Below are 17,479 nucleotides of genomic sequence, written 5' to 3'. Positions count from 1 at the left end.
ACAAATGCACCCAACATATGGATTAATATACCAAATTAGTCAAACTTGGTAATGATTAAGTACTTTAATACATTATTTTATTCTAAAGTTAAGAGTAATAATTATGTTTTTTTATATTATTTTATTTTATAATACTTTTGTTACTTTTTTTTATATTTTGTTATACTATTATTAGTATTAGTATTAATATTAATATTAATATTAATATTAATAAATAATCAAGATTAAGTACTTTAATACATTATTTTATTCTAAAGTCAAAAGTAATAATTATATTTTTTATATTATTTTATTTTATAATACTTTTGTTACTTTTTTATATTTTGTTATACTATTACTAGTATTAGTATCAATATCAATATTAATAAATAAAGAGTAAACTGTCATTTTGGTCCTTGTGGTTTGGGCACTTTTGCCATTTTAGTCCAAATCTCAAACTTTTTACATCTGGGTCCCTGTGGTTTGCATTTTGTTGCCATTTTAGTCCAAAATCCCAAAACCCTCTATTTTGACTGTTGAAAACTGATTATTTTGTCCTTTAGTGCAGGGGCATTTTGGTCATTTTTAAATTTCATTTTTTTCAATAAAACCAGATCAAATATCATCATCATCAAAACCCCCAATTGCCAGATTCCCCACAACCCTCATCTTCAACAATCCTCCTCTCTCTCTCTCTCTCTCTCATCTTCAACAATCCTCATCTTCATCCCTCCACCACCCTCTCGCCGCCAAGCACCACCACCTGCCACCACCCACTCGCACCCCCTGCAACCACCGGCCCTCTTTCTCTCTTACATCAGTCCCCGTCGGTGAACCTGCAACACAACCCGGTGAACCTGCAAGTCAATCCGGTGAGCACCTCCACACAAATCGGTTTACCATGTGTTGTTAGATTTGTGGGTTTGTTGTGGATCTGGTAGTGTAGTGGTGTTGATAAGATTTTGGGGAACTTAAGGGGATTAGGGGTTAGGGCTTTTTTCCAGTGGTGGTGGTTGAGGTTGGGTAGTAGCAGCAGTGGTCGGTGAGGTCCGGCGGCAGAAGGGGATGTGTGGTAATGACGTGTTGGCGATGGTGGTGGTCTCAGGTCTGTTAGCAGAAGGAGAGGGGTGGTGATGACGTGTTAGTGGCGGTGGTCTGTTACCTGAAATGGATGGGAGGTGGTTGATGAATGGTGATATTGGGTTTGTAGTGGCGGTGGTATGTTACCTGAAATGGATGGATGTGTGTATGAAGATGATCTTGTGCTGCAGGTAGAAATCGAGAGAGTGAAGGGTGGATTATGGGGTTAATGTACAGTTGAGTGTGAGATTGGAGTTGGAGATTTTGTATATTTGTTAGATGATTTGTGTTGCAGACAATTGGGGGTGTTGCAGACAATTGGTGGTGGTGCTATAGAGAGAGAGAAGAGAGAGAGAGGGAGGAGGTGGCGGTGGTGGTGCTATAGGGTGTTGCAGACAAATGATGTTTGTTCTGAGTTTTGATGATGATGTTTGATCTGGGTTTTATTGCAAAAAAAATGAAATTTAAAAAATGACCAAAATGCCCCTGCACTAAAGGACAAAATAATTAGTTTTCAACAGTCAAAATAGAGGGGTTTTGGATTTTGGACTAAAATGGCAACAAAATGCAAACCACAGGGACCCAGATGTAAAAAGTTTGAGATTTGGACTAAAATGGCAAAAGTGCCCAAACTACAGGGACCAAAATGGCAGTTTACTCATAAATAAATAATCAAGACACTTTATTATAAACACGAAAGTGTAAAGGTTCATTATAAATAAATAAATAACGAGTCTATAATAAAAAAGTAAACGTGCAAACATTAAAACAATTAATCACCTAGATCGATAAAACCGCTTTCACGACGATAAAGTTAGGTATATAATTTTAGACGCCACCAATGCATTGTCTCCCATCCAGCCGCAGACATATTAATGTTGCTTCATATATGTTTTATAATTAATAAAGACATTTATCTTTTTATTTCAAAGTACCATAGCTTTAAAAATGTCATTTAGAATTGTTTCTGCTGATACGAAGCACCATAAATTAAAAAACTAAAACATTTATATGATAAACTTTTGTCTTTTAACATTTTTACACATTGCAGCCCACTTTTTATTCAACTTGATTGGAATAATTTATTCAAAAACGTTTGTCAAGTTTGTGTGTTATAACAAAGATTAAGAAAACTCATTACATAAAAGTTGGATTGTATAAAAAATACTTTATGTTCACTTAAAAAATAATATAAAAGCTAAAAGTTAATGATTATAATTAATAATTAAAAAATAAAATAAAAATATTAGTTAATTAATTTTTGGAGTAATTAATGTCAACTTTTTTCTCTTCTGAGTCCTGCCCACCCTTCCCTCTATTGAAAAGTTAAAATTTGGGTATATTTAACACAACCTAAAAACATTTATTTATAAACGCTCATCAGTTTGACTTCAATTGACTAAGTATTCAAAAGGCATTTTGTGTCAAGTCATGACATATATGCCCTTATTGTAAGTGGTTTGTTGATACACGATATAATTATAATCGGTTAGTATATGAAAAGCTAAAAGCTAGGAATGAAGCCGTTTTTCGGACAAGAAGGCAAGCCTTGGGTATGTTGTAATACCGTTTTGGTTGGTTTTCGCCCGCCTCTGGTTGTTGTTAGGAGGGGGTGTATAGTTAATGAAATTTATCTTTTGGAAAAAAAATTTAAAAGACAATAAAGTGGAAGTTCTGACAAATGAAATGAAACCACACTTTAACAAACCGCGTTCGCTAACAACCAACCACATTTCTTGTCCCAAATATGAAAATGCCAATGATGACATAATGTAGTCGATAAGGCCACTTGACAAAAGTCCATTAATTGCAACACTTTTGTCTTTGCAGCCTCATATATAGGACCAGCTATAGTAAATGCTAACAATATTGGTGACACTTTCTACAACTTAAAATATACAACACACCAAGACAACCTCTAATAGCAATGCCATACAACACACCAAGACAACCTCTAATAGCAATGCCAAATTGTATTCAAGACACTACCACAAAAGCATTACTCACCAGCTAGAAAAGCCACACCTACGGATCAAAGCAAAGAAAAAAGTTTGAGTATTTTAAACTAAGCTCGAACTTAACTTGATTACTTGACTAGTTTCAATATTGTATTGTTGAGTTTGGCTTGACAAAAATAGATCACAGATACATGTAAAAGAATTATATTTTATAACCAAACTCATATAACATAGGAACTAAAGTTCTATTCAAATACCTCGAAATTTGTATATTATAGATGGTGATATGACTAAAAAACTAAAAAACTAAAAAACTGTTAAAAATGGTGTAACAACCGAAAACTTAAGAGTCGCACGAGCCACTCTAAGTATGGGTTTTCGCTGATTTTGGACACAAATAATTATATGTAATTATTGTTAGACCACCCGTAGTGGGGCGTGGTTTAAAAAAAAATGAAAACAAACGCCCCAAAATGCCCCCCCCCCCCCCAACTACACCGGGCGTTATCCGGCGTTATATTTGAATATGTTGCAAGCCGGCGTTTTTAAAAAACGCTAAAGTGGTCAAATGCAAATTGGATGTGGCCAATGGGAGTGGTCCAAGTGTAAGGTGCCATTTCTTTTTTTTTCTTTTCTCTATAAAAAAATAATTGTTTATTGATTGGAAGGGCCGTTATTGGAATAATGTCCCACTACGCCACTTTTGCAATAATGCCCCATGCTGACTGGGATGACACGTGTCGAATAATGCCCGATGGTGGGGGCATTATTTTATTCCACCACTACACATGGTCTTAGAGGATTACTATTTAATGGATTTTGCAATCTCGTTGATGAGAGTTTCCCAACGAACTAAAGCGTGCCTAAAATGGAGTCTAAGATGATTGTGACACGGATGCTAAACGTGGTGTATTTGGAATGGGAAAGGTGTGAGAAAATGGGTGGGAACTTGCCCACATAGGAGGAATAGGAAACCTTACAAAGATATATAAGTAGAGCCTTCATTGGATATTGTTTCCTTAGCACCAGAAAAAGGATGCAAAACATCCTCACACACACAATTGTGTTTGTAGACGATAGATGTAACGTGATGTTTTGATGATGCATCACTTTGGGACTACGTCATGAGTGAAGATCAAATTGAAAGAAATGTGGGGGGATTTAGGATTATGAGAATGTTTCAGAAACCTCCTTTAACTTGCATTTGATAAGTTAGTGACAACTTTTGGTAATTTGATTTGATATTGCAAAACACAACCTAGTGACGAACACAAGAGTCTTGAGAATCATAATTGGATGTTTGACTCAATTGCCAATCGGGTTCGTGTACACACAGTTTCTAGTGAGATGTCACATTGCAACTAGCTCGAGATTGATGTTGATAGTATTAGGTAGGCCTGTAAACGAACCGAACGTTCATGAACTTGTTCGGCGGGAAGTTGGTTTATTTAATAAACGAACCAACACAAACAAAAAAATTTGTTCGTTTAATTAAATGAACGAAGATGAACACACCTTGTGTTCGTTCATTTATGTTCATGAACGTTCGTTTAAATTTTAGTAAATACATAAATAGTTAGATTTATATGAATTTTAGGTTTTTTAACTACTTATATTAATATGACTAATTAGTATATTTATGAACTCTAATTTAGATGTGTTTTCGTATGAATTGTAATATATTAGACTTGTTTGTTCAATCATGTTAATTTATGTTTGTTTATATTTATTCAAATATGTTCAGTTAATTTTTTTTTTGTTTATATTTATTCAAACATGAACGAACAGGAACATGCTCGCTTTCTTAATGAACGAACACGAACAAAAAAATGTGTTCGATTATATATTCGTGTTCGTGTTCGGTTAAAGTTAAATGAACGAACATGAACATACTTATGTTCGTGTTCGTTCGGTTAGTTTACTGGACTAGTATTAGGAGTTAATATAAGAAAGAATGACTTGTGAGTTAAGAACACTTTAAAGATCTAGGCTACGGAGATCACTATGATAGAGTACCCCACTACCCCACACTATAAAGGATGTTTGTACACTTCCTAACCCATAATATTCATAGTTCTTTTGGTTGATAAGAACAAGTCTTGTAATCTACTAAAAAGGAACAATCATTATAAACTACGACATTGTAAAATACATGTATGCAAATGACACTTTAATCTGTTATCAATATATTTCTCTAGGTTAGTTCAGAGTTGAACTACAGTTTAAAGACAACCTACTATCACATACTTTACTTCTGAACATCGTACGTTATCCTTGAATCTGACCCATATATAATCATTACGTATTGAGTACTACCAATCCTTGACCAACATGATGCATGAGTGATCGAGAACTCAAATGTTTAAGCATGTTATTAAGTAAATATGATTTTTAAAGATTTGACATGTCACATTAGTTTTTTAACAAAATTGTATTTTAGACCGTTTCAATTAAATGCGTATTTACCATTCCTTTGCAAAATGTATTCAACATTTGTTTCTTTGTTATATATTAAGTGTCCTATCTTTGTGTTCTCATTTGTCATTTTTATGTTTTAATTTGCTCCTTTCTACAACCGATACATCATTTTCTTTTATATCATGTATAAAATATAACACGTGTAAATACTTGATTCATCCCATATTTTTATGTTATGTTCAAACTCTCTTTTTACATGAATTTTACCTATTATTAAAGTATTAACTGAATTTGACCATCGTACACAACAAACAAAGATTCATCATGACATTCTTAAAACTACAATAGATCGGAAAATATAACATAATATCGAGCAAAATATAATACAAGCAAAAAAAAAAAGACAATTAGTCACAAAAGAGACACAATACACAAATATAAAAAAGACCGAATAATAAATAAAAAAACATAATGTATAATAAATAAAAAAACACAATGATGTAAACAAAAAGTATAAAATCTATAAGCTAAAGATCTAAAAACAAAACCTAAAATCTCACATTCTAGAGTTCGATAAGACGATTCCAATGCTGCTTGAATGAGGTCAATCAAAATACATTTGATACCTTTATTACGACTTTTTATTTTTAGGAGAATTTATATTTGATCTAACATCATAATTTAATTAATTTTATGGAAGCTTAATAATAATAATAATAATAATAATAATAATAATAATAATAATAATAATAATAATAATAATAATAATAATAATAATAACAGAAATAGCAACAACAATAATGATAACAAATACATAAAAAAAATTATAACTATTTATTGCTAAAGAAATAAAAATGGAGCTATTTCGCCCCTACACACTTGATTGGTATGTAGTTGGGAGATGTTGAATATCTCCTCTTAATTACACCCATACCTGTAAATTCATGCATTCCCACCTTTTTATACCCTCTCATGCTCACTCAATAATTCCATTCATCTTCTTCCTCTTCACCACACCACAATGGATCTTTCTCCCTATTACCATCTAATCTTTGCTACTCTCGCTATCTTATTTTCCGCCTTTATCTTTTTCCTCACTCATAACACTAAATCCAAACGTGTAAATCTACCACCCGGCCCGCCCGGCTGGCCGGTCGTTGGAAACTTATTTCAAGTAGCCGGTTCCGGCAAACCATTCTTCCAGTATGTTCGAGAATTGTTGCCGAAATACGGCCCCATTTTTACGCTTAAAATGGGATCCCGTACCATGATTATTTTGTCCAATGCGGACTTGGTTCATGAGGCGTTGATTGAAAAGGGTGCGGTTTTCGCCACCCGACCGTCCGAAAACCCGACCCGGACTATTTTTAGTTGTGACAAGTTTACCGTCAATGCCGCGATGTACGGTCCGGTTTGGCGGTCGCTGAGGCGGAATATGGTGCAAAACGCGCTTAGTGCGGGTAAGTTGCGCACTTTTAGACATGTTCGGGATACGGCTATGGATAAGTTTGTTGAGCGGTTGAAGGCGGAGGCGGCAGCGAATGATGGCGTGGTTTGGGTGCTGAAAAACGCGAGGTTCGCGGTGTTTTGTATCCTTTTAGCGATGTGTTTTGGCGTCGAAATGGATGAGGAAACAATTGAGAAGATGGATAATATGATGAAGACGGTTTTGATCACTTTGGATCCGAGAATAGACGATTATTTGCCGTTGTTGCGGCCGTTTTTCTCGAAGCAGCGGAAGAAGGCGTTGGAAGTGCGCGAACAGCAGATCGCGACGTTGGTCCCGTTCATCGAGCAGAGACGCGCAGCTGTGAAGAATCCGGGATCGGATCCCACGGCCGCGGAGTTCTCGTATCTTGACACATTGTTTGATTTAACGGTCGAGGGGCGGAAATATCCGCCCACGAATCCGGAAATCGTGACATTGTGTTCGGAGTTTCTTAACGGCGGGACCGACACCACGGGTACCGCGATCGAGTGGGCCATTGCAAGGTTTATCGAAAATCCTAGTATCCAAACAAAGCTTTACAACGAGATCAGAGCCACTATTGGGAACAAAAAAGTTGACGAGAAAGATGTCGAAAACATGCCGTACCTAAACGCTGTCGTAAAGGAGTTGTTGAGAAAACACCCCCCCACTTATTTTTCCCTAACCCATTCGGTTACCGAACCCGTAAAGTTAGGCGGGTTTGATATACCCACGGGTACTAATGTGGAGTTTTTTCTACCCGCTATCGCGGAGGACCCGAAACTATGGACCAACCCGAAACTATTCGACCCGGATAGGTTCTTGACGGGTGGGGAGGATGCGGATATAACCGGGGTGACCGGGATTAAGATGATGCCGTTTGGGGCGGGTCGAAGGATCTGCCCCGGGTTGGGCATGGCCACGGTTCATGTGAATTTGATGATCGCGCGAATGGTTCAAGAATTCGAATGGAGCTCGTACCCGAAAGACACCAAGGTGGATTTTAGTGAGAAGTTGGAGTTCACTGTGGTTATGAAGAACAGTCTTAGAGCTATGATTAAACCAAGAGTTTAAATGTGAAACTAGAGTTAAGTAATAATCGATAAAACTTGTGTTTGTAATTTTGTTTCTGTTTTATTGAAGGATCCAAACCCGGGGGAAAGTCCAGGTATGACGTAGGAATGTTAGGTATTTATTTATGTGTGATATGATATTTTGATTAATGTTTTTGCAACATAGAATTATATAAGTTTTTGGATGTTAAAAGAATATTTCTGCTTGAAATATTGTTTTCCTTTGTTAGAATGTTTGATCAAACATTTTTGCCTATCATGTAATTTTATATGATCTTCCTTGTTTGTTTGGGTTTTGAGCTACTTGCTGACCCGGTTTTTATAAATTTATAGAAGTTTTTGGCCGTTCATAAAAACTGTAATTTTATATAAATAGCTAAAATACAAGTTTCTTTATTAGACAATAGACAACGTTAACAAGAACCCGTAAACTCCATCAATTCTTGTGTAAACATCTTCATATATAGGTTATCATTTGTACCACAATGTTATATGTTTTATCTATTATTCCATTAGAGTACCAAGCATATACTAAATTAATTTAAACTAAATTATCATTTCTGATAACGATAATTCTTGTATTTTTGATATAAACTTTGCTTTACTACCTAATAAATGTGCAACTATAAAACACATGACATGCTTTAAAAGTACCTTTGGTTCTTTCTTTTTCTTACACAAACAAAACCCATATAGTTTTTTTCTTCTTTATTAATGTAAAACTGTCTACAATTAGTGAATGTTTCACTAGAAAAATAAGTGTTTGTTAGGCGTTGTTCCTAATCATGAAAAAAAAAAAAAAAAACCCCTGAAACTAGTACATGGGTGTACAATTCAACCTCTTTTCAATCAGTTGTTCTTTCTTTAAAAAAACTTCGTATATTTGTTTTTGTTTGTCTACGTGGAGACTTAACACAACCTTTCTATCTAGCATTGTTCCCACATGGTAACACTTAATTGCAAAGCTATACTCTTAATCTCTTATTCACAACCAGTACATCCAAAACGCGTTAATAATATTTTAGGTCAGCATTTCTTCTGCGTATAACATATTTGTCTGGAGTGTTATTTTTATATGTTAAAAATAACTATGTACAATCAAATAAATAAATGTTACCGTGCAAACTTTACTTTCGATGTGATCCATTGATTTGTGGCGTTGGCCTCTCCTCCACAATCTTTTTCATATTTAATGAATGCACATGTTGGTGACAATGCAAATGTATTAACTTTTCATGGTAGAGATAATGTATATATGTGTGGTGTGTAGATATAAATCCATACATTTTTTTGTATATTTGATTCATAAATACTGTACATCATACATGATGCATTTGTATTATGTACACGTCAAAAATAAATTAAGACAATTGCTTTGAATGTCATTACTAGTATTTATTTGAATTTATGAAATTAATGCTTACCAACAAAAGGAGGTTTCTTTTGAAAACCATTAAGCTTTGGTTGCCCACGCAAACATACATCAACTACTCGCATTGAATGCGTTTACTAGAGGATGTTAAAAAGGGCACACGTTTTATGCAAATAGGGTTGATTTTATATCTAGTAAATCTTGTGTGCACTTTATTCTTTCCTATGCATATATTTGTGAAAAGAACCTATTTTTCATTTCACTAAATACATCTACACTTTATTCATGTTGTATACATATAATTTTATATATAATTATGGTTTTGCTTTTAAAATCGTTTCTTTTTTTTTTTTTTTTTGCTTTTATTCTTGAGTAAATTACTTTTTGAGTCCCTGTGTTTTAGTGTTTTTAACCACTTGAGTCTAAAATCAAAAAGTTCAACGCCGTGAGTCTCTAGCCATTTATTTTATAACGTTTTGAGTCCAATTTTGTTCATTTTATAATGATTTGAGTCCAAAAAATTGGACTCAAAATGTTAAAATTTGGACTCAAAAGGACTCAAATGGTTAAGGAAAATGCTTATAGGGACTCAGGTCATTAAACTTTTTGCTTTTAAACTCAACTAGTTAAAACTACTAAACCACAATGACTCAAAAAGTAATTTACCCTTTATTCTTTTAAAAAATAAATTCAATAACGATCAAAAAGCCGGTATCAAATGACCACCACCAAATGATGAACAACCGGGAGTCTCTGGAAGGCGAAAGTATTTCCAAAATGCAAAACGTTTTGATTCATATAATCCAATAATCATGCAATTTTATATATGGGCTTACCACTCACACGGGCCTATGGGATCATGTTTATATGTTATACGGGCCTATCCTCAGGCACAAAAGAATTGGGCTTTGGAATTCGTAATATAAATTGGGCCGGGCTTTGGAACAGGTTCAGGTAGAGTATAATCCAACTGCTTCAATGAGTAACCGGTCCATACCCGACTTGACGATTTTTCATCGGTCCAAATCCTAAGATTAGAAACAGGGGCGTACCCAAGTTGGGAATTAGGTAAGCGGGCGCCCCCCTTAACAAAAAAATTTTAGTGTATTTTCTAGGCTAAAATCCCGATCGCACCCGTTGAAATTTTGGTTGAACCCCTCGTTCATACCTCCAGAAAACAATTTATGGGTTCGCCACTGACTAGAAACCAGTTATACCCTACCTTAACCGGCCCTAAGATTAGAAACTGGTTATACCCTACCTTAACCGGCCAAAACCCAAACTAAACTAATCACTCCCCTCTCCAAAACCAACTCGCTTCTCTCTCTTTCTTGTTATTTATTATCATATCTTTCTATACTAATAAACAAAAATCCTTTTTGGACACGTGTCATTCTCTGGTAATTTCTCACCTTTATTTTTTATTTATCTCTTTTATTAAATAATAATAATAATAATAATATTAAACATCAATTTAATTAAATCTATTTATCTCTTTTGTTTTCATAATCTGAAATTGATTTCTTTTTTAACTCTAAAGTTTTAATCTTTATAAATTGAGTAAATTACAAGTTTTGTCCTTTATGTTTACACCAAATTGCAGGCGCTGTCCTTTAGCACAAAAGTTTGCAAGTTTTGTGCTTTATGTTTCAAAATCTTACACGTTTTAACCTTTAGGACAAACCTAGTTAGATTTTTTAGTTAATTATGGTCATGTGACATACACATGAGGGTATTCTTGTCATTTTATCTCCCTAGGGGCTATTAAGTAAATAACTTAATATTTAAAGGAGTAGTTGTGTAAGAAATAAAAAATAAAATATAAATATAAAAAAATCAAATCTCTGACTCTCTCCCCCTCTTTCTTCTCTCTCTCATTATCCTCTCCAACCCCCCCCCCCCCTCTCTTCACCCATTACCACCACTTTCCACCTCCACCTCCCACCACCGCAACCTAGTCCTACCACTACCCTTCAGAATAGCTGATCACAAACTTGTAACCAACTACCATATTCAACCATTACAGTTTCAGATCATGAACACACTCTCCTACCCTACCATTCCATGGCACCATCATTCAAACGACGACGTGGTGGTACCGGCGTTACACCGTCACATTTTCGCGATCGAAGATTCAGAGTATTCTTCTCCAGAAAGTACATCTTCCGATACCTCCTTTCAATCCTCGCACTCATCGCTATCTTTCCTCCGGTTTACTTCCGTTTACTTTCGCTTGATCGATGTTGACAATATTCTGTTTTTAAATGATTTCTGATGTTATACGCTTGTCGAAAAGTAATTTGGGGCTTGAATTTGGTACTGGTGTGATTTTTGTAAGTTAGGGTTTGTTATTCTGGTAATATTAGCATAGAGATAACAATAACATAGTGTTGTTGTATAACACAAGATTGGTGTGATCTGCAAACTGCTAAAATCAGTTATTGCCTTAAAAAGGATGTAGTTATTGGTTTATAAAATTAGTTACTATCTGGAGAAAGTGTTTAATTAGTCTGCAGCTGATTGTCGATTTGTCTCGATGGTTAAATGTTGGATGTTCTTACTGTTTCCATAATTTGTTAGTAAAAAGATATATGGTTAAGATCTGATGGGATTATGTTACATTAGTGGTGGTGGGAGTACCACCTGAAGGGTAGTGGTAGGAGGTTGTGATGGTGGGAGGTGGAGGTGGTGGTAATGGGTGAAGACTGAAGAGAGAGGGGATGGAGAGGATAATGAGAGAGAGAGAGAGAGAGAGAGAGAGAGATAGAGAGAGAGAGAGAGAGAGTCAGAGTTCTGATTTTTTTTATATTTATATTTTATTTTTTATTTTTTATTTCTTACACAACTAGCCCCTTAAATATTAAGTTATTTACTCAATAATCTTTAGAGAGATAAAATAACAAGAATACCCTCATGTGCGTGACACACATGACCATAATTAACTAAAAAATCTAACTGAGTTTGGCCTAAAGGTTAAAACGTGCAAGATTTTGAAACATAAAGCACAAAACTTGCAAACTTTTGCGCTAAAGGACAGCGTCTGAAATTTGATGTAAACATAAAGGACAAAACTTGTAATTTACTCTTATAAATTTAAGTCTAAAGTTTAATCTTGGGTATTTTAACCCCTTTGATTAATTTTTTTTCACTTCTAATTCAAAAGTTTTCATCTTTTCCAATTTAACCCCTTTAATTTTTTTTTTTTACTTTCAACCCAAAGCGTTTCATCTTTCGTAATTTGATCTCAACACTTTTTTTACTTTCAACTTTAGTCTCTTATATATTTTTCATCTTTCATAAGTTCTCCGTTTAACGTGTCGTTCTAAATTTCCGAGTTAACACGTTGCAACGTGCGTGTGGGGTTCAACGTTTTTTTTAACCCATTTGATTAATTTATTTTTTCACTTCTAATTCAAAAGTTTTCATCTTTTGCAATTTAACCCCTTTAATTTTTTTACTTTCAACCCAAAGCGTTTCATCTTTCGTAATTTAATCTCAACACTTTTTTTTTACTTTCAACTTTAGTCTCTTATATATTTTTCATCTTTCATAAGTTCTCCGTTTAACGTGTCGGTCTAAATTTTCGAGTTAACACGTTGCAACGTGCGTGTGGGGTTCAATGTTTTTTTCATCTATTTTTTTCCTGTTTGACATATGCGTCGCAACGCGTCTATTTTTCCCGTTTTATAGGTCTGTCGCAATGTGCAATTAATTATTTTTTTATCGGTTTTACACATAGACTCGTGGTCATGTAAGAAACATTTGCCTTTCATCTAACATGATATATAACTAATGAATCCCCGCCGCATTGCGACGGGTGATAATTCTAGTATATATAATGACAAGTTCTTAAGCCACAAAGTTGCTTTTCTTTTGATTTGGATACCATTTATCCTTTAGCATTTTCATGTGTACCTAAAATGCTGTTTATATAATCATGAAAATTTTTTGAAGAGTAGTTTCAATTTTTAATTAATATATAGCTTTTCTAATATTTTTATTATTTTAATATTATAATAAATAATTATTTATTAATTTTTAACCTAAAATATATTTTGATTTTTGATTTTTAATTTTAGTATTCTTTTTTTAGTATTACTGATCTCGTATGAACATCGGTACCGGTACGGTATAATATCGGTTTATTTTTTTATATATAAAATGATGTTGATTACCTTTTTTTCGTTTTTTTGTTAATATAATATAACGTTTTATAAAATTCTGAATATACCGTCATGATGTGTTTTTTTTTCTACAATTCGATAAAAGTTCTATTTGAATGAGTCAAATATAGGTGATTATCTGTTTTATCTTCACAAATCAAACATATACCGACCAAACATCTGTATCTTACGGTGTTCATTTTTATGGTTTTCTCGATGTGGCGCTATAAAATTTATTGAATGTAGAGTTGTATTTGCAATAAATTATTTTTTGGTATCATGAGCTGTATTGAGTGTCGGGACCATACCGGTATCGGAACCAATCAGATCGACACCGGCCAAACAAGGCTGATATTGGTACTACGGGTATTTGTTTTTATGGTCTTTCATCGATGTAAAACATGTGCCAATTGCTATTGCGAGTTATGGTATCATACTGATACCGTAATGAACCGAATCGATACTGACCGAAATAGTTATCAAGCTTCATATATGTGTTATATTTAGCTAGCAAATATGAAACTTAAGTAACATTTATAAAAAAAAAAATCACATCATCTCAACTTAAGTGATTTTGTAGTTTGAAAGAAAGTGTAAGCGACTTTAGTAAAACACTAAAGAAACTTCCTTACCAAAGGTAACTTTCTATATACGTATACAACTATGACAACAATCTACTCATCAAACTCTTCTGATCTTCAAATATATACAAATACTACTGGTAAAGCCAAAACAAACAAATTCCTAAAAAGACAATAACACCCCCAACATCTTTGACACTTTACCATCACTCAAAAGCTACAAACTTTGATCACACATATGTGGTGATCTTAATTAAACATCCGACGGGCTTTCAAATTGTTTGTTCCCCGGACTTTTTGAGCCAGCAGGACCGTTCTCGCTGACGTTTGAGTTGTGTAGTCCCGCTTCTTGTACGTTGCCAGTTGACCTTGGTTGACCATTAGTGGTTGGGTCCATCCTATGGCTGTCATCCGCGCTTGATGGGAATCTGACAGCCGAACTGAACATGGGTTGCATTAAGCACCTTTTGTCAAAAACTTCACGCAATGAGACTCGACATACGGGGCACGTGCAGTGCTGCTGCAGCCAGATGTCGATACATGATGAGTGGAAAAAGTGTCCACACGAGGGCAGAATACGAAGGGTGTCATCTGCGTGGTATTCTGAAAGACAAACTATACATCTACAAAAGTAAAAAGAAAACGTTAGTAAGAAGTGAGTTCATGGGATAAGGTCAAAAAGTCAACTAATCCAAAAGTCAACGCATCGTAGATTGAGTAACCCATAAATTCCGTTGACCAAAACTTCTTTAGATGGAATATGTTGGGTAATTTGCAGTTGATTACTTCTGATTAAAGAGAATTAATGTACTAATTTGTTATTTTATTTGGTATAAAAAATGCAATTCAAGTGGCATGAATACTACCTCAGAAAGAATTTCTACCATTCAAAAAAGTTGACTTTTCCAAGTCAAATTGATATTTTTGCAACTACAATTTTGGGTTGGTATGTAAATTCTTACAAGAAAGTTGAAAGACATTATTAAATCTTTATAAATTAAGATAGAATTTGTATAACTCTTGCATTTAGAAATCATTAAGATTTTTTTCTTATCAAATTAGCCAAGAATTTAAAAAAAAAAAAAAAAAAAAAAAAAAAAAACATATACCATCTCGCCTATTGTTGTGCGCGATACATTCGTGTAAGTTGTAACACATCAAATCAAAAACTCAAAAAATATCAACTTACTGAGCATCTTTTGAGCACGAAAAAAACGGATCGCTATATTTCTTTGTAGGGAAGCTTGCTGCAACAAAAGTTTCAGCACCACGCATGCCCCGCTCCATCTAACACCATAAAAAAGGCGAAAAATCGTCATCAAAAGTTAACAAGTGATGAGATACAATTATTGAAGCCTGAACCAATTATAAAAAAAAAAAAAAAAAAAAAGTAACAAGAACCAAAGAAAAAACATGAATGAAAACACCAGTACCCTAACACCATCCATAGTTCCGTACAGAAAAAAGGTGAGGTATAGCTGCTAAAGATGGATAAAGAACAAAACTAAAACTAGAAGTTTCAAATCACCAGAACAAAACTAAAGATGGTAGCATTATTGATTGGACCCCATATCATCATATCTTTACCCAACACAAGTACCACTTCAAGAATAATCAAATCACCAGAAGTTTCAAATTTAACCCCTTTTATACACTTTTTTTTATTTATTTTTTCTTTATCAGGCCATTCACCGAAAGTTGTTGCTTGAGAGTTGAGACCACTTGTCACATACCCATATCCACCTTACCAAATTTGTTAAATACACTTAGAAAGCTTAAAATTTAAAACTGTTTTGAGAAACACCTGTACCAAATTTTGGAATTTTTTTTGGGTAATCTTCCCGAATACTCAAGAAACCGAAAATACACAGCTTTCGTCAGATAGATAGCCTCAAGGGGTGTAAAAAGGATTAAATGTATAAAAATTAAAAGTAAAAAAAAAAAAAAAAAAAAAAAAAAAAAAAAAAAACAAACAGTGGGAGCTGGATTCAAACACGAAAGAAAACTCATAAGTCAACCTTAACTTTAAAATCGGAATCTTTTTTTAAAAAAGGGGGATTAAATATTTAAATGATAATTGGAATAATTTAATTAATGGTGTTGAATGTGAGATGAAAACATAGTACAGAAACACTTACAGCGTTGAGATCAGATCTAGAAGACATACGAAAGGATCTTCTGGAAGATATGTAATGAATACGAGCACATATAAGTCTCGTACACACGAACACTATAAACATAGTACTCACTGTAAATCCGATTACAGTCATCACCAAGTTAATTCCAGGGGACATCATGTTTCCAATTTCTCAACAATTTCTTCTACAAATTTAACAGGTAACAATTGAAGCTCACATCATACGCATCATCTCAACCAAAACTAAAGTTGTAAAATCATGTGATGTTTTTCTGTCTTCTCTCACTGGAGCCAATTGACAATCTATATTTGTCTGTTCTTCTATCGTGGTATAATATATCTATCCAAAATCTCATTGTTTGTCTCGTGGACAAACGACGAATCAAGAACAATTGAGAGCTTCTAATGTTGGATCAAATTTGTATGTAAAAGATTGAGGGTTTTTTTTTTTTTTTTTTTTTTTTTTTTTGTGGGTGTTGATGAAATATTGAAAATAGAAGAATCTACAAGAAAAAAAATGGTGGGGTTGTGAGATATTGCTGTGGAGTGTAAAATTGGAAGGGATTTAGAAGGGAGAGAATATTTTATAGTGGGTTTCTGATAGATTTATTTCAAATGGAACCTTTGATTAATAAAGTATTTTGTTTTAGTCCTGGTATTATTGGATGATTAATTGTAGCCCCCATACGTATTGTAGTTATTTTTTGAAGTAATGCTTAATTTTTACCCTACATAAACCATTTTATTGTAAAAATCTATATAAATATAAATAAATATTATATGTATATATATATTAATCAGGGAAAGGATGAAATAGAAAATTTATTTTGGCTAGGAAAGATAGGAAGCAATAATATTAGGACATGTGGCAAAATTTAAAATAAAGAGGAAGGGTATTTTGGTCAATCTTATCATTTCTTTTTCATTTTCAAAACCCAGTAACTTCAAAACCCACCATCTTCAACCATTTCTTCACTTTCTATCTCAATAATCACTACATTATAGTGCGATTTTCGTCACCAGTCAATGATTAAAACACCCGATCAACGTGTTCTTCAGCTTTTTTGAAGAAAACCCAGTTTAATTTCATACAAAATCTCGTTTTTCCGGTGATTTTGAAGATAATCACCCGATCCGTTCGATTCGAGCGCTGATAAGTGTTTCAATCATTCAAAATTCGTCAATTGTTGAAGAAATCACTTCGATCCATATAAGAAATTCTTTAATCTCATTTTTTACGATCTGGGTTT

The 17,479-nt window shown here is 33.9% G+C and overlaps 2 protein-coding genes across 2 annotated transcripts; one reads left to right on the top strand and one right to left on the bottom strand.

The window, feature by feature from the left end:
* The first annotated feature begins 6,323 nt into the window (after window positions 1-6,323).
* Window positions 6,324-8,187, top strand: LOC110904624 (cytochrome P450 77A2-like). The gene has a single exon (XM_022150468.2). The coding sequence runs from the start codon at window positions 6,457-6,459 to the stop codon at window positions 7,975-7,977; it is 1,521 nt and encodes a 506-aa protein (XP_022006160.1). The 5' UTR covers window positions 6,324-6,456; the 3' UTR covers window positions 7,978-8,187.
* Window positions 8,188-14,118: 5,931 nt separating this feature from the next.
* On the bottom strand, window positions 14,119-16,774 carry LOC110904625 (RING-H2 finger protein ATL8). Its single transcript, XM_022150469.2, has 3 exons — window positions 16,231-16,774; window positions 15,282-15,379; window positions 14,119-14,715 (listed from the first exon to the last, which is right to left on the bottom strand). Exons 1-3 carry the CDS (start codon window positions 16,387-16,389, stop codon window positions 14,346-14,348), a joined length of 627 nt encoding a protein of 208 aa, XP_022006161.1. The 5' UTR covers window positions 16,390-16,774; the 3' UTR covers window positions 14,119-14,345.
* Window positions 16,775-17,479: the final 705 nt, after the last annotated feature.

The sequence above is a fragment of the Helianthus annuus genome, chromosome 14 (genome assembly GCF_002127325.2).
Source record: "Helianthus annuus cultivar XRQ/B chromosome 14, HanXRQr2.0-SUNRISE, whole genome shotgun sequence".
NCBI classification, from domain to species: Eukaryota; Viridiplantae; Streptophyta; class Magnoliopsida; order Asterales; family Asteraceae; genus Helianthus; species Helianthus annuus.
This window is presented reverse-complemented; position numbering and strand designations above follow the sequence as displayed.

Bases quoted from the DNA above. Each gene is read 5' to 3' on its own strand.
- LOC110904624 (XM_022150468.2), top strand. From the start codon at position 6,457: ATGGATCTTTCTCCCTATTACCATCTAATCTTTGCTACTCTCGCTATC.
- LOC110904625 (XM_022150469.2), bottom strand. From the start codon at position 16,389: ATGATGTCCCCTGGAATTAACTTGGTGATGACTGTAATCGGATTTACA. The intron at 15,380-16,230 runs GTAAGTGTTTCT...TTATGGTGTTAG, and splicing joins CTAGATCTGATCTCAACGCT to ATGGAGCGGGGCATGCGTGG. The intron at 14,716-15,281 runs GTAAGTTGATAT...TTACTTTTGTAG, and splicing joins TCGTGCTCAAAAGATGCTCA to ATGTATAGTTTGTCTTTCAG.